The following is a 22,987-nucleotide window of genomic DNA, read 5'->3' on the forward strand; positions in this document are numbered from 1 at the left end:
GCAGCATTCAATCTTCACCAGCAAGGTTACCAGCCAACTCAATCACCTCACATTGCTGTGACCCCCTCCTTCTTACAATCAGCTGGGTGTGTACATGCGTGTCCAAGACCCGCTCCAGCATCTTGGGAGGAGATGCTACGCAGGCATGGGGTCTTTCAGGCGAGACGTGGAATCATGATGGTGCAAATTGCAGGAAACATGGCAGCTAGCAAAAAATACATCAAAAAGGACTTAATTGGTCATCAAGCATATGGGGCACCCAGAATTGCTCTACAAAGAAATTATCCATCTCTCATTTCTCCACCTCCCACACCCCCCCTCCCCTACCAACACCACACCTCTCGCTGCCACTCTCCAGGTAACCCCCCCCCCCCCCCCCCCCCAACCATGCCTGGGCTGGTAAAGAGGGGTGTGTGAACATTTTTTGAACCAAGCTGCTTTACAATCAAGAAAAGGAAACATAAGTGACCAGAAGACCAGTTTTATTTCTTTGTGCATATAGCTATGAACAGAGCAATTCCAACTGCATTGCATACATCACAGGGGATGAGCGATTTCACAGCGCGGCAATACCTACAGAAATAAACATCAGCTTGCGTCTGAACAAAGGTGTTAAAAACATCAGACGCTCATGGAAGACACCATGAAATAATTCAGCAACAGAAAGCCATCAACCAACAGACTGATGTTTTCAGTACTGGGATTGTTGCCAAACTTCTTAAATAATGCAATACTGAACCACTTCAAAATGATCAGATTATTGGGAAACTATTATATTTGCATACACACACACATACAGATGGCAGCAGTGACTTGCTTAAAAACATAACCAACTCGAGCCAAGATGAATTAGACAGATGGCTAGCTTAAAACAGCCCTTGATTGCAAGGTCAACTAATATCTCACACAAGAATACATGGTCGCAGGATTTACAATAATTAAAATACTGCTAAGTCAGGTGCTCACGGTTGGAGGCTGACCTGCTGAGGCTACGACAGCATTTAAAAAACTAAAAGATGATCAACATCTTAAATTCAGAACGCTTGCAATGAACAGGGCAGGTTTACAATGATTTTGACAAGAATTCAAATAGGGCTGATGGGTGCATTTGGCATCAGTCGACCCTGGGGTAGGGGGCGAGGGTAGAATTAAAGTGCAGACAAAATCCCCAATCCTGATCGCTACCCCATGACCCCTGCTGGATACGTGCATATAATGCAGGGATGAAAAGGATCAGCTCCACCATCATGTTAATCTGCCACTCCTCCCCCTGGCCCAAACCCTGCACTCCCTTCTCCGCCATCCCATGAACACAATTGAAAAGCCTACAGTCCCTCACCATCTAGGTTTGTGGACAATGGACCTCTTGGCCAGGATCCAGAGCTGGTAGCAACCATTGAACAACCTCTCACTTTACCTTCACGGGACTGAGCACGTGAGGCAGAGAGCTTGAAGGAAAGAGGAAAAGGGAGGGGGAGGAGAGATCGGGCGGGGAAAAAAAAAGTGCAAAGAGTACCATGCATAGAGAATAGGGTCAGCAATGCTGATTGCAGCCAGGGTTAGGGAACCAACCAATTTTTCAAACTTAATGACAAATTAGCCGTGACAAAGACTGAATGAGCGACAGCAATTTGGTTTCACCCAGACATGAAGAGTCGTCAACCCTCCCGAATTGCTCTGCAGTCACCTGACAAGGTAGGAGGAAAAAAAAAAAATTTCCTTTCAAGGCTTGGGTGTTCTAGTTATTAAAAGGAATTTGGGAAGGAGAAGTCTGCTTGAGCAACAGTCAAGAATTTGGCCGATCAGATAATGAAAGGCCTTCCTGCTTTCCCATCCATCTGGGAAGGTGCAGTAGTGCAGGGATGGACTGTTAAGTGGCAATTATGGGAGGGGTGATGGAGGCTGGGGCAGTAGAGGAATGTCAGATGGTGAAACATCCAGAGATGGCAATCCTATCTAGTCAGCGGCTACAGACGAATCCCTACCACTGTTCCAGCCTACAAAAAAAGACTAACCCCCCCCAATAAAACACTACAAATAGTCTGACCATTAGAAGACTCAATGATGATCAGATTTTCTGCCCTGTGACAAAGAATATCGATGAAGGTCATGACTTGCTGATTATAGCAACCGGTCTACTATCGTTACGCTATGTTTCTTTTATAGATTAATCTCTACCTTTCTAGAGATCAGAGTGCCCAAGAAATCACTGATATGCCAGAGGGCATCCCTTTCAGGAAATTGCACAAATGTCAATTTTTAAAAAAGGTAGGAGCACCGAACCCGATGCAGTTCAGAGTGTACATCAGTTTCATAAATGCCCACCCGGCCCTTCCGTTTCCCACCGCAATACCATCGGACAAACCCAACCTGAACAAACGATCAAGCTTTAAATTGGCCGTTTTCTAAACGTCACGCATAAATGACACTGCAGCATAAAGATTACCTCTTGGCCTGTGGAAGCATTTGGAAGGTCAGCTCAAAGCAATACCAGTAGCTTTTAAAAACATCGATCGATCAACCTTGTCCCACCTCTAACCTGGATATCATAATAACAATCGCTTACTGTCGCAAGTAAGCTTCAATGAAGTTACTGCGAAAAGCCGCTAGTCGCCACATTCTGGCACCTGTTTGGGAGGCCGGCATGGGAATTGAACCTGCGCTGCTGCCTTGCTCTGAATTACAAGCCAGTTGTGCTAAACCAGCCCCTTTAACACCCTTTAGATATGTTCGCCTTTCCTGTACGCTCAAATTGCCACAACAGAAGTTCATGCATCAATGTAAAAACTAGAGTAAATTGCTGTTTTAATAGCGGAACTGCTCGTTCCAGGGACCAGCTGCACTTTTTAAAATTAACATTCAAAGCACCATAACCAGTACAGGTAAACATGAATCACGGATTGAAATGTTTCACATTTACAATGGCATTGCGGTCGAGTGTTTGACGAAATTGCACTGGTGCGCGGGGTCTTCCACCTGCAGGTCTCAGGAACTTCCTCCCACCTCGCTGGTCTCCCGTTTCCAGCCACTTTACTGAATACGCTCGGTAAAGTTTTCTGGGAACACACTCTTGCCAGTCTTCAGATCCTTCTGCTGGATCCAGTCAATCTCCTTTATACCCATTAGCCAGCCCTCATCCTGCAAGGGAGGGAGGAGGGGAGGGGGGGGAGAAAGAAAAGGCAATGGGAAATTACCTCAATCTTTTGTCGAAACATATTGCTTATTAAAATTAAGAATGAGTTAGAGAAGAGCAAGACCACAAGGTTGGAGAAATGAGAAGATCTGCTCTTGGACAGATTACTACTGCAGCAAAAAGTATTTTAAACAACATGCCTGAAGTTTCAGGCCATCTATTACAGAGTTTGTGTCTTTTTTTAAAAAATAAATAAAACAGCACTCCCTCACCAGTGAGTGAATCAGCCGAGATGTTGTGTCAAAGTTAATACCATCTAACATGCGTTCCTTGATTTAAGGTTGCAAGAACATTGAACTTGCAAGATACAATTAAAAAAATAATAAGTTCCCAGAATAAATACAATTCCCCAATTCCTCCATCTCCTGCTCGCCATAGCCATCACAGCACATCAAAAGCTTTGGATGGTTTCCGTCTTGCAGACGATGTGAAGTGGAGACATTTATAATTGGCAAGAGAGAGAGAATGCAAAAAGTAGAGTGTTGAAGCATTGGGAATACTAGTTTGAGGGAGCCTCAATGCTGGAGCAATGCCAAAACTGGTGTCAAGAATGAAGGGTGTACATGAGATTGTGCAGCTGCAGAAGATTACCAGAGTATGGAGAGAATTGGCAATGTCAGGATGGGGATCTTTAAAATTGACTTGACCGAGTGAGGATAGCTCAATGAAATGATAGTAAAGGATTGAGAGAATCTGCAAGGAGGGCAACTTGATGAATCACTCCAAACACTGCAACCCAAGTGCCTGGAGTAGAATAGGACATCGCAAGTGATCGATTCATTGGAGTTACTGAATTTTATTTGAAATTGAGAGGAGCATTTGTACATCTCCATTGACACAGGAAATACTTTATCTTAAATGGGAGACCACGGCGCATATCTGTCTCGCCTTGGAGAGAACAGGTTGTGGGTTCAAGCACCACACAAGACACCAGAACAAAATCTACACGTGTCACGCCGGGGTACGACTGAAGGAGTGCTGCAATGCACAAAGTGCCATCTTTCAGATGAGATGTTTAAACAGTGGTTCCATTTGCCCCCTCAAGTGGATGTCAAAGACCCCCAGGGCATTATTTCAAAGAGCAGGGGCGTTATCCCTCATGATTTGGTGCATATTTATCAGAGCAATTTTGTGAATATTCATTCCTCAAACAACATCGCTAAAAATAAAAATCACTGGTCATACATTGTTAATTATGGGAGCTTGCCATGTGGCTATCAGATTTCTGGTAACCACTTAATTGGCTGTACAGCACATTGGGCCTGCCGAAGTTATGAAAAGGGTTCCCTCCTCTTTCTTCACATCAACCCAGACCTTCGTGCAACTCAAGTTCATGAAAGAAAACTGCTTACCTGCTCCTCTGGGCTTTCATGGGCAAGGACTAAAACAACATCGCCTGCTTTAAGATTCAGCTCATCAGTGTCGGTTGCGTTGTAATCGTGAAGAGCCCGAACCTGACACAACAGCAGCAGAAACCGTGCGTTAACTAAACGGCGCATTACACGCAATTCACGACGAGTTTCTACTTTTATTTCTCCAAAAACCTATCCCTTAACCCAGCAAAGTATTCTCGCCAAATCCCAAACAACCCCAATTATTGCCCAGGAGAGTCAGCAGCTTCAGGGAGACATTCTACATCCCTCAGGTGGAGGGGTTCAGGAAGGGAATCCGCTTGGGGCCCCAAGCTGAAGGTACAGTCACCAATGGTGAGGCAACGGGAAAAAGGCACACTAGACCAGGATTGACAAGCGCAGAGATGTGAGGATTCTAGTGATGGAGAACGTTTGGCATGGAGGAATTTAAAAATAATGACGACAAATCTTTAAACTGAGGCACCGTCAGGCTAGGAGCCAATGTGGATTGGATAATAAAATGCAAGGAAGCAATCAAAAAGGTTCGTGGAATGCTGCCTTTTATATCTAGAGGATAGTATAAAGACACAGAAGTTATGCTGCAGCTGTACAAAACCCTGGCTAGACCCCACTTGGGAGTACAGTGAGTAGTGCTGGGTACCACACCTCAGGAAGGATATTTTGGCCTTGGAGGGAGTGCAATGTAGGTTTACCAAATTTATACCTGGGGTTAAGTTACGGACTAGAAGTTAAGTTATAGAACATAGAACAGTACAGCACAGAACAGGCCCTTCGGCATGTTGTGCCGAGCCATGATCACCCTACTCAAACCCACGTATCCACCCTATACCCGTAACCCAACAACCTCCCCCTTAACCCTACTTTTATTAGGACACTATGGGCAATTTAGCATGGCCAATCCACCTAACCCACACATCCTTGGACTGTGGGAGGAAACCGGAGCACCCGGAGGAAACCCACGCACACAGGGGGAGGACGTGCATACTCCACACAGACAGTGACCCAGCCGGGAATCGAACCTGGGACCCTGGAGCTGTGAAGCATTTATGCTAACCACCATGCTACCCTGCTGCCCCGCTATGTGGGAAGATTACACAAATTAGGCCTGTATTCACATGAATTTAGAAGGTTAAGGGGTGATCGGATCGAAGCAGTCAAGATATTAACAGAGACAGACAGGGTAGAAGATAAACTATTTCCACTGGTTGAGATTCTAAAACTAGGGGGCATAATCTAAAAATTAGGGCCAGACTGTTCAGAGTTGTAGGAAGCACTCCTTCACACAGATTGTGGTAGAGGTTTGGAACATTCCCCCACAAACAGCAGTTGAAGCTAGGACAGTTGCTAATTTTAAATCTGAGATAACAAAGATATTAAGATGGGCCAAAGGCAGGTGTATGGAGTTAGGTCACAGGACAGCTAGGATCTTATTAATGGCAGGACAAGCTCGAGGGGCTGAATGGCCTACTCCTGTTTCCATGTATTCCAAGTTGCAACAATGGTTTCAGGAGAGTCAAAATAGGCTACATAGTCTATATACCCTCCTCCACCCCCCCCCCCCCCCCCCCCCGCCCCACCCCCCCACAAATCTCAGACAGACATTTTTCCCTCTATCCCAACAAGGTTTTCATCAGCAGCCACAATTAGAATGACCAAATCCAGCTACAGCTCAAGACCAGGGAAAAGTGGCAAAAATCAGGCAGCTTGTATCTCCTGAGCATGTGGCACATTGAGAGCGGCAGTAATTGGCACTGGCTACAGGTTCATTGCATGGAAGGTGCCCAAGGCCGCTCAATGCTGGAGGGTTCAAACAGCAGCCAAAAGCTAGCTTCTTCAGTCTATCCATTTATTGGAGGTGTCTCATCCCAGAAACCACACACAAATCTTTTCTTGAGGGACATAGATAAGGTAGATAGTCAACATATTTTCCCAAAGGTAGGGGAGTCTAAACCTAGAGGGCATAGGTTTAAGGTGTGGGTTACAAAAGGGTCCAGAGGTGCAATTTTTTCCAGAGGGTGCTAAGTGCCTGGAACGAGCTGCCAGAGACAATGCGGGCAATTGGGACTAGCTTAGTTGTAAAAACTGGGCGCATGGACAAGTTGGGCCGAAGGGCCTGATCCTATGCCCTAAACCTCTATGAGACTGTTTATTGAAACCCATGAAGACAAGTCTACTGAATTCCATATTCGTTGCTTTACCTGATTTCATTTCCACCAGCCTTCAGAGACACAATTCTTGGTTCCCACCCCCTCCAGAGTAGTGCCATTAGCTCAAGTTAGCACCGGCATTATTAGTTGGTTATTGTGCCGCTCTCTGCCCAAGTTACTCGAAGCAAGAAGGGTGCTTGCTGTGGAGTGCAGCCCGTGGAAAGAGCCTGCGCGTGATTAACGTGGGGAGGTTGATGCACTGTAGCTACCGCATGGTTCTGGCTGACCAAGATACTCTCTCATTCTTAATGCCCGACTTAGGCATGGATTTACAGATTGATCCCCAACTTGTTTGGTCAGGCTATAAACATATTTTCTTCACCCATCAAGTCCTAGAGTGGGACGTTAACCCGGAGGTTCTGGTCCAGGTACAGGGGCACTGCCCACTGTGTTACAAGACCTCTGGGCAAATATAGGACTGTACTGTTGCAATGGGTCTAGACAAAACTAACAGCAGTTCGTATCCAACCTAAATAAACAAAATTTCTGCCTATACATTAACTGGAAGATTATGGGATTTTTTTTTGCTCAATAACAACAGGCTTAAAGTTAAATTGTAGCTGCTTCAATTAATGTTGTAAAAATAAACAAGAGTAACACCCACCTTATATTGAAATCCAGGGGGCATTTCAATCTCTTCAGAAGGGACAGTGTCGTACACAGCTCCATTGGTGGTTGCTGCAAGTGTCTCCGTTACCACAACTGGCAAAACATCCTTTGCCTTGAAATTTATTTTTTTTTAAAAAGATAGAATGTCAGCGAAACAGCAATGGTGTTCAAAAACTGAAAAATAACACTACTCCTACCGGTGTTTATATTGTGCCTTTAGTGTAATAACTTTTCCCAAGGCACTCAGACAGGAGCACCAACAAACAAAATTTGACACCATTACATGTGCAAATACTGAAGGTGACCAAAAGGTTTGGTCAGAGGAGCATATTAAAGGGAAGGTCACACTCGTGGGCCCTCAGTTTGAGGGAATTCCAGAGATTAGGGCCCAGGCATCTGAATGCACAGCCTTCCACGGAGGGGAGGTTCAAAATCAGGGTTGCAGAAGAGGCCCGAATTAGGAGAGCGCAGATATCAAGAGTGTTGCGCAGGGCTGCATGCAGAAGGTAAACGAGACAGGAGGCAGTACAAGGAGGAATTCGTAAAAACTAAGATGCGACTGTTTAAGATGGGAGCACTGACAGGGCAAAGGCCAATGTAGACAACAAATACAAGGGGCACTGGGCTATTTTGGCGTTAAATTAAGATTAGCAGAATTTTGGAAGAACTCCAGTTTATGGGCGTTTATTCACTCATGTCATGAGATTGTGGCATTAGTCCCCACTTCAGAAGCTGAGCACATACCTGGACTGGCACATCAGTAAGTTACCAAGAGAAATGGTGTCACCTTTCGGAATGAGATGTTAATCTAACATCCAGTCGGTAAAAAATAATCCCATAGCAGTACCCAAAGGTGGTCTCCTGGTATATTCTGGTCAATACTGATCCACAAGTAGCACCAAATCAGACTAACTTGGCCTGCATCCCTTTTTCATTTGTGGGATCGTATGTGTTACAAAACAATACTATATTAAACATAAAGCTCTGGGAAATTCACAGGATGTTAAAAGGTGCTACACAAGTTCTATCAATACCCCCACTATTCTCCCCATTAACCCACACTCGTCCTATTTAAATATGTCCCTTAAAAAAAAAGGCTAAGACTGAACGGGGCACTATTCCAAAGCACAGGGCCTAAACCACTGAAGGTATGGCCACCACTGGCAAGGCAAAGGGAATGGTAGGTGCGGATGGAGGCCCAGAGGCAGAGGAACACATGGTTTTTCTGAGCTTTACAAAACTGGGGGACAGTTAGAAATAGCAAGGCCTTGGAGGATTATTTAAATACTAGAATTCCTTTTTAAAGTTTAAAAAAAAATGGAGCTGTTTGGAGACCAAGAATCAAAATGTTGGACAATGGGAAGATCTTGCACTGGACAATGAGAAGATCTTGTCTCTTATGCATAGTATTACATGCCAGGGTTTAGAGAACCCCAAAGGGTATCATGGAGTTCATCTGACCCATAACGTTTTGAATAGATTTTGGCTATGGGGAGCACAAGGGCCCACTTTACAGGTGTGGTGCAACAGAGAGCTAAAGTACTTTTAAATTAAAGGAATGTTTATTCTATGAATCCAGTTAACCTTTTTATGAACACACAGTAAACATTGTAGCAACTATCAACTCAAATACTCCCCCCAAAGAATACAATACTCTATAAGTAACCCTTAATATTTCCTTGCATCATCCATAAGATAAATACCCTATTCAACACAGACATCAGGTTTAAATTCTCTACAGAGAGCAGTTATCACTTTTAAATTAGCAAGTGATTTGAAGATATTTCTTTCATGCAGAAATAAATCAGAATTACACCTGGTTTTGTTGGAGGCAGCTCCCAATCTGCAAAACAAAACTCTACACACACACACTGTAGCTACCAGCTCAAAACGAAAGTAAAATAGACAGACCAGCTCCACCCACACTGACATCACTGCAGCTATTTGATAAACACCCATTTCTTAAAGGTACTCTCACATTGCCAAGAGCTACCTCTTGGTGAACACTGCCAAAAAAAAAAGGTTAGCGTGTCACTAGTTCAGTCAACTGTTAAACAGTCCCTCTGCTTTTCCAACATCTTCTCTCTGGGAATAGAACGAATAAACAGCAGTGCGACTAATAATTGGGCATGATTTTGTACAGCTGTTTGGAAGAACACATGAAAATGATAGCCAGGCAAAAGAAAAACATCCGGGTTGTACCAGCAGCTTCAATACAATTTCCTGAAAACACAGCCATTTATTAAGAATGCTATTAAGCTTTGCAGAACCAAGATAGGCAGATGGACCCAAGATGACTGATCAGCCACAATTTAATTGAGGCGCGAGGGGCTGAATGTCTTGATAAAACAGTGAATTGTTTAAACTTACAGTAGCAACGTCAGCTCCCGTTTCATTTTCCAAAACACCTTCCTTTGGTTCCGATTTTCCCTCTGACTGAAAATCAAGGAAATGCCGATTAGAAGAAAGACTTGCTGGTTAACGTTACAAAAAAAAAATATTAATGCTTTGGTTACTGTGGTTTGGTGGCATAACAATAACATTATTGGTAATCCAGAGGTTTCGACCAGCGTTCCAGATGCTGGGGTTCAGATCAGATTTGGGGGAATTTAAATTCAGCTAATCTGGAATAAAATGCTAGTCTCAATAATAACTGTTGGAATAACCCATCTGGCTCACTAAATACCCTTCACTAGAGGAAATCTGCCTTCCTCTCCTGGTCTGGCCGACATGCGACTCCAGACCCAAAGCAATGCACTCAACTCAGGCAAGTCATCCAGTTGTATCAAACTGCGACAGAGAAAGCACTTTAGGTGCATCTACACCACATGTACTGCAGCAGATCAAGTCAGCGGCTCATTGTTAATTTCTCAAGGGCAATTAGGGATGGGCAATAATTGTTGGCCTTGCCAGCGATGCTCAGGTGAAAATGAAATGAAAATGAAAAGAAATTCGCTTAGTCACAAGTAGGCTTCAAATGAAGTTACTGTGAAAAGCCCCTAGTCGCCACATTCCGGCACCTGGCCAGGGAGGCTGTTACGGGAATCGAACCGTGCGGCTGGTCTGCTTGATCGGCTTTCAAAGATTTAGCCCTGTGCTAAACAGCCCTGCTAGGTGTCCAGACCAAAATGTTTCTTTTTAATTAATTTCTTGGTCTGTATGTCCCTCAGGTTATACGTCCTTCGGCCTCTTGGAGTGGCTGGTTTAGCACACTGGGCTAAATAGCTGGCTTGTAATGCGGGACAAGGCAGCAGCGCAGGTTCAATTCCTGTACCGGCCACCCCGAACAGGCGCCGGAATGTGGCGACTAGGGGCTTTTCACAGTAACTTCATTGAAGCCTACTTGTGACAATGAGTGATTATTATTATTATTATGTGCAAAAACGTCGGATGGTAAACGTACCGCAGTTCAGACAGAATCACACTGATCAGAGGTGATTACAAACTTTATTCTTGTTCAAGAGTCTGACCACAGCCACAATATCAACTCTCCAATTAGCCACAAAATCCACTGGCAAAGTTTGGGGGGGGGGGTTCCGACGACTGCCTTCAGTGCATACCACTCCCACCAGAGTCAATGGTTTAAGACCCACTCTCAAGATTGGAGGACATAAACTAGGCTGCACTCCAGTACACTGTCAGTGGTGCTGTCTTTCAGTTAAGATTTAAACCTCAGGTGGACATAAAAGATCTTCCAGCCCTATTATGAAGAGTGGAGATCCCCTCAATTGAGTAATTCAACCAACAATCACAAGACGATGAAGCTCTCACCTAAAAATGAGATAAGTGACTACCGTGTACAAAATGGCTGATTCCTACAGTACTACCCAAAGTGGTTCGTTGGATGGAAACACATTTTCTTTCTTTCTGGGAAATCCAATGTTAAACTGCACAGACAGTAAAGCTATCAGAGAGCCAGCACAGACATGATGGACAGAGTGGTCTCTGTACTGATCAAGCTCCTCTGGAACGCTGACACCTTCTCAGCTTGCACTTGGGTAGTGGACTGCATGATGTTTTTTATTCTTTCATGGGATGTGGGCATCGCTGGTTGGGCCAGCATTTGTTGCCCACCCTATTTGCCTTGAATCGAGTGGCTTGCTGGAGGATTTCAGAGAGCATTGTTGTGGATCTGGAGTCACATATGGACCAGACCAGTGATTAAAAAGGACATTAGTGAACCAGGTGTTTTTTTTTTACAACAAGGGTTTCATGGCCATCATTAGACTTTTAATGCCAGTTTTATATTTAATTCAAATTCACCATCTGCAGTGGTGGGATTCAAAGCTGGATTGAATCTATGGATTACTGGTCCAGTGAAAGCACCACTATGCCACCACCTCCTCAATTGATTGGGGAGAGAAGGAAATTTCTCTTTATACCTGGACACTTTTTGAAATAACCATCAGTGGCCATCTCTCAAGTCTTGGGACTTGGTGCTGCTCACCAGAATTACTAATGGGAGGTGAGGGGATGTTGTCGGGGGGGAAAAGAAGAATTTGAAGAGCTTTTGAAGCTCTGTCCTCCATATTTATCTAGCCTTCAGAAACGCTCACCGTTCCTTAACCTTCTCATCCTTGCTATAACCAACACATCTGCCCTCAGCAACTGTCCTCTTGCGTTCTTTCCAACACCTGAGCAACTTGAAAAGAACCTTGATCGGCTGCGTCATGAAGGCAACCCGAGGTTTGGCTGCGAAATCTCCGGCCTCTGCTTTCTTCTTCACATTAGTTGGCATATTACAAATGTGGTCAATGGACGAGCATAGATCCAATGCCTGCAATGCTAGCCATCTGTTTGTACAGGAACACAGGCCCCGGTCAAACGCCTGATTACAAGGATGATCAAATTAAATGCCTAGTAATCTATCATCACAAAGAAATCCATTCTTCAAGCTGCTTGCCTTAATATTTCTGGCCCTAAATTCGTCCTACATGATCCTCACTTAAAAGATAAACAACACAAGGATATTCAGATAACAGATGTTACAAAACACGAGCACAAAACAAAATTATCGATAAGAGTTGCCAAGATCCACCCCCACAGTATCAGGCTAATTAAAAAATAATCTCGGTTCCTACAGTAACAGGTGCAGCTTTCTCTTCAGCTCCTTTCACGGTAACTTCACTGCTGGCGTTTTCTGGTTCCACTGCCTGCAAAGAGAATAAAGTGTGCAGTATTGTCAGAGGCAAAGACCCCTCAGTTAAAAATCAGAACTATACGGCTATCGCTGGAGATCAATGCTATACCATTCAACGTCATGAAACATCCCAGGGTGCTTCAAGGGAGTATTATAAAACAAAGTATGACACCAAGCCATGCAAGGAGATCAGTCGGATGACCACAAGTTTAGTCAAAGAGGTGGGTTTTACAAAGTGTCTTCGGAGGAAAGTGAGGGAGAAAGGCCTCAATAGCAAATCCTTTAACTGGGAACAGTTTGCAAACCTCCATCCTTTCCTTTGCCCATCTGCACTAGCACTAAATATAAAGGGCAACAGGAGTCACATTTTACCATCTCCATCCCAAAATATTTCTTCTGTTTTCTAGCCATTACAACAGAGACATCCGAATTGCTAACAAAGAAGTCCACACCTTTTTTAAATAGTCACAACAGCATTCCATGGAAGACATTAGCATGTTTATGGCCAATGAAAATGTAGGAACACGACAAGCCACAACCAAATACCTAGGTTAGTTTGGCGGGGGCGGGGGAGGGGCTGAAGAATTCGATGCAGAGGTCACAAAACCAGAATATAATCCCAGAATATAACCATGGAGAAGGGAGATTTATCACAACTCATCCAACTGGTCCTCAAACAACTCCAGGAGTTTCTCAAGAAACCACTGTGCATGCAACAGCCTTAAACTGTGGACCATCAGTTTAACTCAATGGTTCTTTATTCCAGTCAATTTTGTGGATTTACCATTCGCAATTTTGTTCACCCAAGCAAAATCAGCATTTAAATCAAATGTTCTAGTAAGTGAAGAGTCCATTGTTTTTCCAGCCTCTCGATATGACATCAAGACTGGAAACATGTTTGTTACTATTCTTTGGGACGTCTTCAGTGTTTGAATGTCACCGGTGGGTGTCTCAGGTGATCAAAAGCAGACACTCAACTTCTGGTACAGAACCAGATGTCATAACAGCCAACTGGCCTTCACAAAACCATGCTATCTATTACTAATGAGTCCATTTATTTCCAAATGGATATAAATCCAGTCCCCGAGAATTCTCTCCAATAATTTACCTACTACAGACGTGAGGTTCACTGGACTATATAGTTTCCTGGATTATCCCCGCTATCTTTCTTAAACAGCAGTACCACATTAGCTATTCTCCAGTCCTCTGGGATCTCCCCTGTAGCCAATAAGGATACAAAGGAGTCAGTCAAAGCCTCGGCAATTTCTCCCTTGCTTCCCTCAGTATTCTGGGGTAAATCCCATCAGGCCCAGGAGACACATCTAGCATAATGTAATTTAAAACACCTAATACATCCTCCTTTTTGATGGCAACATGACCCAGACAATCCACATGTCCTACTCAAGAACCATCTTCCACAAAGTCCTTTCCTTTGGTGAACATTGATTCAAAGTACTCATTTAGTACCTCACCCATTTCCTCTGGCTCAACACAGATTCTCCCCACTATCCTTTCCCTGGCCACCCTCTTGCTTTTTACATATCAATAAAAAGCTTTGGGATTCACCTTAATCCTACTTCACAAGGACTTTTCATGACCCCTCCTAATTTCCAGCTTCAGTACTTTCCCTCCTAATTTCCGGCTTCAGTACCTTCCTACTTTCTTTATACTCCAAGGATTTCCCCTGCCCCCACCATAGTAGACCGTACAAAAGTCTCCTTTTTCTTTTCAACAAGGTTCACAATATCCCTCGTTATCCAAGGCTCCCTAAACTTCCCATACTAATCCCTCATTCTCTCAGGAACGTGACTTTCCTGAATCCTAAACAACTGCCGCTTGAAAGACTCCCACATGTCCAATGTTGATTTATTACCCAACAGCCGCACCCAATCCAAATTCTTCAATTCCTGTCTAATGCCATTGCAATTTGCCTTTCCCCAGTTCACCACCTTAACACAAGGGTTACCCTCATCCCTGTCCAAAAGTACCCTCAAACTTACGGAATTGTGGTCAGGTGTCCCAAAATGTGCCCCACACTGAAACCTCAACCACCTGTCAAGGTTCATTCCCCAATACCAGATCCAGTACTGCCCCTTCCCTAGTTGGACTATCTACATATTGCATCAAGGCGGCTTCCTGGATACACCTTACAAACTCTGCCCCATCCAAACCCCGAGCACTAAGAGTCCCAGTCAATACAGGGGAAGTTAAAATCCCCTACCATAACATCCCTGTTACTTTTGCACCTGCCCAAAATCTCTCTACCTGTCTGCTCCTCCATCTCTCGCTGGCAGTTGTGGAGCCTGTAATAAACCCCCATCATTCTGATTGCCCCCTTCCTGTTACTGAGCCGTAGCCAGATTGCCTCATTGCACGAGCCCTCCGAGGGGCCCTCATGCAGTGCGGTTAGAATATTCTCCTCAACCTGTATTGCTACTCACCACCCCTTTCACATCGTTTGAGCAGATAGGGTGATGTTGTTGTTCTCTTATTTTTGTTCTCCCTTTCCCCTTCATTTATTACCACTAAGCTAACACTCCTGGTCCCCCCCCCCACCCACCCCCCACACCCCCGCCATACTAATTTAAATGCTCACGGGTGACTCTAGCAAACCTCCAGCCAGGATATCGTTCAGATATTAGACAGGGTGCAGTGGGGCGGCACACTGGTTCGCACTGCTGCCTCTCAGCTCCAGGGACCCGGGTTCAATTCCGGCCTCGGATGACTGTCTATGTGGGAGTTTGCACTTTCTCCCAGTGTCTGCGTGGGTTTCGTCCGGGTGCTCCAGGTTCTTCCCACAGTCCAAAGATGTGCAGGTTAGGTGGATTAGCCATGCTAAATTGCCCCTTAATGTCCAAAAAGGTTAGGTAAGGTTACAAGGATAGAGTGGAAGCGTGGGCTTAAGTAGGGTGCTCTTTCCAAGGGCCGGTGCAGACTCGATGGACTGTATGGCCCCCTTCAGCACTGTAAGGATTCTAGGAGTCTACGGTTGGATGGAGAGAGCAAGAGCAACAAAGACATACTCAGATAGTAAATAATGACTCAATTTTGTGCTCAATAAAAGCACAATTCAAAAACCTGTCTGACTTTACGTGTGTCGACAGAAGCTGACTCAAATACAAATACCAGACAGAAACTGTTTTCCTGGCGGTGTACTACAACATTGTGCTTCATTCAAGACTTAGGTTTTACTAGACACTAGATGGCACTGCAGAGCAATCGTCAAAACATTCACAAAAATAACTGCAAGAGATGCAAGATAGTGCGTAGCATATCATTAAAGCATCATATTCAAACCAAACAACTAGTCATATCCAACGTGGGGAAGGAACGGTAGCATAGCGGACTACAAATCTGGAGAAACAAAAATCCCACCACGGCAGCTGGGGAGTTTAAAAAGTCAGGTATTTAAATAAATTAGCTTTAAGAACTATGTCAGGAAGGGATCACCATTAAACACCCATCTGGTTATCAAATGCTTTATATGGAAGAAAATCTGCTGTCGTCCATCTGGTCTATAGGCAATGCCAGACCACCCCAAACACTATACTCTGAAAGCGTCAATCAAGCCACTCGAGTTAAGGGAAATTAGGGATGGACAGTAAATGCAGGCCTCACCGGCAATGCTTAAATCCAGTGAATCAATTTTTAAATTAAATATGTGGACATTCACCTCATTCAATGTCCAGATCTGTCCAAACTCTTACACACCCCCCCCCCCCCCACCTCCAGTTTTGTTTAACTAAAAATCCTCGTCGCCACAAAGCAATGAGACGGACACATGGCAATATACTAATTCCTCGCTTAACGTTCTGCTTGTATTCCTGAAAAGTGCAACTTTAAATGAAAGAATGTGAAGTGAATCAGACGTTCCTATTACAACCAAGTAAAAGCTCTGGTTAGTTTCTACAGGAACCTTAGTCTGAAAAAAATTATTAAAACATTATCTGTGCAAGTCGAAATGTTGAACTGGGGCAGCACGGTAGCACAGTGGTTAGTGGAATTGCTTCACAGCTCCAGGATCCCAGGTTAGATTCCCGGCTTGGGTCACTGTCTGTGCGGAGTCTGCATGTTCTCCCAGTGTGTGCGTGGGTTTCCTCCGGGTGCTCCAGTTTCCTCCCACAGACCAAAGATGTGCAGGTTAGGTGGATTGGCCATGCTAAATTGCCCTTAGTGTCCAAAATTGCCCTTAGTGTTGGGTGGGGTTTCTGGGTTATGGATGGAGGTGTGGGCCTGGGTAGGGTGCTCTTTCCAAAAGGCGGTATGGGCCGAATGGCCTCCTTCTGCACTATAACTCCTACATATTTCAATTCCTACATATTAAAAAATGTATCCGCCCCTTGCCAGGGAGGGTGTAGTACACTCCAAAATCACACCAATCTAACCAGTGTTACGTCAGCCCAGCACAATATGGTGCTAACACAGAAATCCCAGTATGCGCACATATGGACCCCATTATATCCATGGGGAACCAGCATCAGTATTAGGGAAAACGGGATCTGTATTGTTGGGACGGTATACACTTGAACCAATTGGGAAGTAACTGTAAATCAAAGAGCAGAGACAAGGCAAAAGACAAAAGCATTACAGGAAATCAAAAGCCAACTTAACAGGAAGGGACGGAGAGCACAAATCAAGTAAATCAACAGATGAGGGGTTATAAAAATACAAATGAAATGCACAAAGCATTCGAAACAAAACAAATGGCGGAGCAGGCTCAATGGATCAAGTGGCCTACTCCTTGCTTGCAAGTTAGTGTATACTTATTCACTTCACTATCAAATTAGCACTCAAGGACAATCCTGTCACTGCACTGCACCCTCTCCTAACATGGTCTGACAGTGCACCCTAAAGCCTCAGCTCCCCAAATTAGAGAGGGGGAATGGAGACCAGCATATGAATGGATAATAGGGAAGAAAGAAAAGGCAAATTTACAACACATTAAAATTACCAAAATTGCACAAAATCTGTATCTTCCCTCCCTCTGCCAAGTGAAAGAACAAATTTGATTTTGAAGTTTTACTTTTGGGGGGTAGCCAAGGACAAGGATGACAACAATGGTTTCCCTCACGGATGCAGTTTACCTCGGAGACTGTTATCTGCTGGAATTACTCCCAACTCTGCCATTTGGAATAGAGCATCAATGTTGACCAGTGCAAGCTACACAAACAGGTCATTTGGCCCAACCAGTCCACGTTGGTGTTTATGCGCCACTCAAACCTCCTCCTGTATTTCCCCATCTAAATCTACCATTTGGTCCTTGCTCCTTCATATGCTCGTCTAGCTTATCCCCAAGTGCATCAATGCTATTCTCTTCAACCACTTTGTGGTGGCAAGTTCCATATTCTCTTTGGGTGAAGTAGTTTGTTCTGAATTCCTCACCCGATTTCTCGGTGACCACCTAATATTAGATGTCCTCTAATCCTGCTCTTCCCCACAGGAGGAAGCATTCCCTCTGGATCCACCCTAACAAATCCTTTCGCAAAATCTGAAGACCTCGATTAGGTCACCCCCTCGGCCTTCTCGTTTCAAGAGAGTATTTCCACCTGGAGCAGTCAACCAGAGTTCAGCCTGCAGCTATATCCATGCCCACAGATTGCAACTCATCTTTAAATTATTCACCTGGCCTTCAATGTGGTTTATTCATAGAATGTCTACAGTAGCGAAAATATATACACATCTTCTGAAAAATTAAGCAGCCAATTATTTACACTTACTTCAGCAGTGACACCTTTGTTCTCTTGAAGGTGAGGCTGGGCTGACCAGTCCACTGCAAAGCTGCTCTCACTAGGACCATCCCCCATGGCCATACTTGGAGAGTGGTCCATAGCCATGCTGTTAGATGCACTCTTTTCAGGCTGTATAATCAGTGAAAAAAGATAAAGAGAAGCATAGTAAAAAATAAAGACAGGTATGGAGTGAAGTGACCCACACAAATGAGAGAATAGAATGCTAGGACACCAGCTTTTATCCTTGGGCTGTAGTCAGTGGTTTGACAGGTCAAAACTGCATAACAAATCTCAAAATACCCAATTTTCCTTTCCCAAAATGATTCATACTCTACCCGATATCTAGATTTTGTACAGATCACATTTGACCTACTTTGTCCACAATCAAATGTAAAAAGATTTGTGAAACACTATGATTCTTCTAAATTTCAAGGTCTTCATGAACTCAGTGGCACAGGAAGCACTGCGTACAACTTCCCACCATCAGCTAAAAGGAAATGTGCTAACAGCCACAAACTCTTGAGTGACAATAGTGATGACCCCACTACCCCATTAAAAGGTTCCTCAAATTTTCCTGAAGGCGCAGAAGTGGATTAGAGGTTCCTTTATAGGGAGACAGTGATTTCTGCTAGGTAGAGTCCCTCTTGACAATAAAAAATCCCATCGTTTCCACTGGAACGTCGCTCCAGTTCCAAGGTCTTCCCACCTATAAAAAGGCCCATTGTTTCTACTGTCTCGTCTCATCGAGGTCTTCCCACCCAATAGTTTGCTAATTGTTGAACCATCTCAGCCAAAGCGATAGTGCAAGATATTATTGGAACATCATACCACTACTGTCTCTCATCACATGATTCAATGTGCTGATCAAAGGGATTGGTCAATGGAGATGAAGTGGGGATATTTCAGAATGGGGAGGATTCACCAAAGGTAAACTGAAATAGTTGGATAGTTACAACCCTAAAGGAAAGGCATATATTTGTGGAGATGGTGGCCAGTCAGAACATTGGACAAATAAAATAAAACAAAGAACAGCTAAAAGACTGATAAAAGGACAGACAAATTAAGGCTAGGTTCTCAAGGGCACCCCAACTAGAAGGGGCAGAGTGAGGCATCTCCTGCTCCCTTCTCCCTCACCCGTACCCGCCCAAGATGGGAAATGATACTTTCCCACCCTACTCCCTCCTGGTCCTGCCAGCCTAAAAATTGAAACGGGGTGGATTAAAGCCCTTAAGTGGCCATTAAGGGCCCTGGTAGGTGAAAGGGTGGGATTCCTGCACCAAAGTCCTGCCCGCTTGAGCATCTCAGGTCCTGCCTTAGGAGAGATTAAAATTCTGCCACAAAAGCATGAGAGAAAAGACAGATAGTAAGAGTTCCCTTAGTTATTTAAAAAAGTTAAAATGGAATGGCAGATAAATTGAACATGTAGTTTGTGCAGTCTTCACTACAGAGGATAAAAGTAACAAATAGCTGCAAGTATGGAAATGGAACAAGAAAATTACTGGTACTATGCAAATTGTTGGAGCTGTGGGCTAATGCCAATGGGTCCTGATGGGACCTCATCCTTGGATGTTAAGTGGAAGTGAGAGAATGGATGCTTTGATTTTAATTTTCCAAAATTCCCTAGACTTGGAAGTATCCGATTGGAGAATAGCTAATGTAACTCCTTTATTCAAAAACAGAGCGAGTCAGAAAGCAGGAAGCTACAGGCCAGTTAGATTAAAATGTGTCAAAATGAAAAGGTTAGAAGTTAAGATATTATAATAGGGCACATGGGGAAAAAAATCAGGGCAATCAGGATGAGTTAACAGCTTTGTGAAAGGGAAATCCCGTTTAACAAATTTATAAGAGAAAGCTTTGTTGCAGATAAAGGGGAACCAGTGGATGTAGATTTCCAGAAGCCGTATAAAAGGCTGAAAAAAGCTCAGGGTGTAGGGATAACATAGGCATGGATAGAACCTTGGCTACCTAAAAGAAACAGTGACATAAATGGGCCGTTTTCTGGCTGGCAAGATGTAATGGATGGTGTGCTACAGAGATCAGTGCTGGAGCCCCAATATTTCACATGCATTCTAATGACTTGGTGACGGAATCGAAGGGTTCCTAAATTTTCTGAAGACATAAGACAGGTAGGGAAGCAAGTTGTAAAGAGGACATAAGGAGGCCAAGAAGTGAAATAGGTTAAATGAGTGGAAAGCAAATGGAGTATAATATGGGAAAGTTATTATCTAAATGGAGAGTGATTGTAGAGCTCAGGAGGTGCAGCGGAATCTAGGCACCCTAATGCATGGAACGCACAAGGCAGGTACAACAAGTAAATCAGCAACCCTAACAGAATATAATTTATTGAGAGATGAACTGAATACCAAAGTAGGGAGGTTATGCGTCAGTTATACAGGGCATTGCGGAGATCACATCTGGAGTACCGTGTACAATATCGGTCTCCTTATTTAAGGATCGATGTAAATGCATTAGAACCAGTTCAGAGGAAATTTACTAAACCAATACGTGGAATGAGCAGGTCGTCTTCAGAGGGAAGGCTGGACATGCTTGGGAGAGCAGCAGGCGATTTGACAGACACAAGATCCCAGAGGCCTCGAAGGGTGGATGTGGAGGATGTATCTTCTTGCGAGAATCTAGTACAAGCGGTCACCGTTTAAAACATATGGGATGGCCATTTAGGAGAGACGAGGAGAAATTTTCTAAGGGTGGAATCTCTTTGGAACATTTCCTCAAAAGAAACATGGTCCTCGAATATCTTTTTAAGGCAGGGGTAGGTAGAGTGCGAAGTCAACCCTGGCCCAGTCGTCACCACACTGCCAACTCAGTGTGTTTATTATTTTTATTAATAATCTGGTTGCTTTGCTCAAGGTGCACATGTTCAGGGTGGCGCAGTGGTTTAGCATTGCTGCCTCAGGGCACCAAGGACCAGAGTTCGATCCTGGCCCCAGGTCACCATCCGTGTGGAGTTTGCATATTGTCCCCGTGCTTGCATGGGTCTCACCCCCACAACCCAAAAAGATGTTCAGGGTAGGTGGATTGGACACGGCAAATTGCCCCTTAATTTGAAAAGATATGAACTGGATACTTGAAATTGTTTTTAAAAACCACACATGTTCTGCATCTGACTGCAAAGGAGGTCTGCAACAGTGGAATCAGAAAAACATTCCAAAACAAATAACTAACAATATCTCACCACAAGATCCAACTACTTTGCTTGTCAGCAATGATAATAGTGGTTAAGTTACTGGACCAGTAATCCAGAGGCCTGGACTTGCAATCTGAAACAATAGTTAGAATCCCACCACAGCAGTGTAAATTCAGTTAATATAACTAACCTGGAATAAAAAGTTCGTAACGGTATGGTGACCATGAAAATGATCACATTGTTATAGAAACCTATCTGGTTCACTAATTTCCTTTAGCAACACAAATCTGCTGTCCTTACCCAGCATGACCGATACGTCACTCCATAGTAATGTATATGCCCTCCAAAATGACCTGGCAAGCCACTGTTAAAGTCAGTTAGGGATGGGCAATAAATGCTGGCCTTGCAATTGCCATCCGCACCCCAAAATATAGAAAATAGAAAATTTTTCAGAATGCCAAAAATTTATTAGGGACTCTAGTGAGAGGTGGAGGATCAGGGCAATCAGCTTTAAAACTTTAAGATTAGGGCATAAATCTTCAGATCCGATTGGGAAAACAGAACTAAGCCAGGTTTTTAAATAGATCTTGAGAATTTCCTCATCTCCTGAGGATACTAACTCTTTATGCTAGTTCCACTAAACCGTTGCCCTCCTGCATTTCATCCATTAGTCACTTTAGGGGCTGGTTTAAGAGCTGCATTTCATCCATAAGTCCCATTAGGGGCTGATTTAGCAGAGTGAGCTAAACAGCTGGCTTGCAATGCAGAACAGGGCCAGCAGCACGGGTTGAATTCCTGTACCAACCTCCCCGAACAGGCGCCGGAATGTGGCGACTAGGGGCTTTTCACAGTAAGTTCATTGAAGCCTACTTGTGACAATAAGCGATTATTATTACACACAAATCATTTCCAGAGGGAATCTAAACTAATTGCCATCTTGTCTGCATGTCACATCTTCGAGTGAGTTTGAGTAAGGGTCATTGCAGTTAGGACTCTGGCTCGTTTCTCCCCCCCCCCCCCCCCACATTATCTCCAGTCATCCAGGATTAACAGCTCCTGTCATCCAGGATTAACAGCAGGCAGACTAACCTTTACTCTGACTCAGATCAGTAATTACCACAGGACAGTGACAACAGCAGTTAACTGACAAATTGCACTGGGCACCTGAACAATACTCAAGAGCCACCACGGCGGCAATAAGGATCTCCACGACTCTACAAAATTCATGCAAGCCAGGGTAATCAATGCAATAAATGGGTTCAAGCACATTAATTTGACCCTTCTAATAAATCTTGTAGCTTTTTAAAATCTCATTGTGATTTTAATAGCCGACAGGCCCACATCCACAATCCCACTGGTGCTGCACTACTGGAGCCATAATGTAGAGTAGAGAAACCTTCCAAAATTTGCATTCAACGCAAGTGATTCACTTACAGTTCCTTACAGCTGGGAGAGGAAGTTACCACATTTGGTAACTACCACAAAAATCAAACACTTGAACAATGATTCCAATTTTGCAATGTTCGAGTGATTGGGTGTGTGGGAGGCTGGAATGGGTGCTATTGTGCAAGCAGATCCAACCTGGCTTCTA

At 44.0% G+C, this 22,987-nt stretch overlaps 1 protein-coding gene across 5 annotated transcripts in view; it reads right to left on the reverse strand.

Moving 5' to 3' along the window:
* Window positions 1-465: 465 nt before the first annotated feature.
* LOC119962145 (myc box-dependent-interacting protein 1-like) overlaps window positions 466-22,987 on the reverse strand; it is a 164,898-nt gene continuing 142,376 nt past the window's right edge. For all 5 annotated transcript variants that reach the window (XM_038790070.1, XM_038790074.1, XM_038790071.1 and 2 more), the window contains 6 exons: window positions 18,240-18,380; window positions 12,464-12,535; window positions 9,753-9,818; window positions 7,378-7,494; window positions 4,546-4,647; window positions 466-3,138 (listed from right to left, as the gene is read on the reverse strand). In XM_038790070.1, coding sequence (XP_038645998.1) covers window positions 3,031-3,138; window positions 4,546-4,647; window positions 7,378-7,494; window positions 9,753-9,818; window positions 12,464-12,535; window positions 18,240-18,380 — 606 coding nt within the window. In that variant the 3' untranslated portion in view covers window positions 466-3,030. The remainder of the gene's footprint in view (window positions 3,139-4,545; window positions 4,648-7,377; window positions 7,495-9,752; window positions 9,819-12,463; window positions 12,536-18,239; window positions 18,381-22,987) is intronic.

The sequence above is a fragment of the Scyliorhinus canicula genome, chromosome 2 (genome assembly GCF_902713615.1).
Source record: "Scyliorhinus canicula chromosome 2, sScyCan1.1, whole genome shotgun sequence".
In the NCBI taxonomy this organism is placed as follows: domain Eukaryota; kingdom Metazoa; phylum Chordata; class Chondrichthyes; order Carcharhiniformes; family Scyliorhinidae; genus Scyliorhinus; species Scyliorhinus canicula.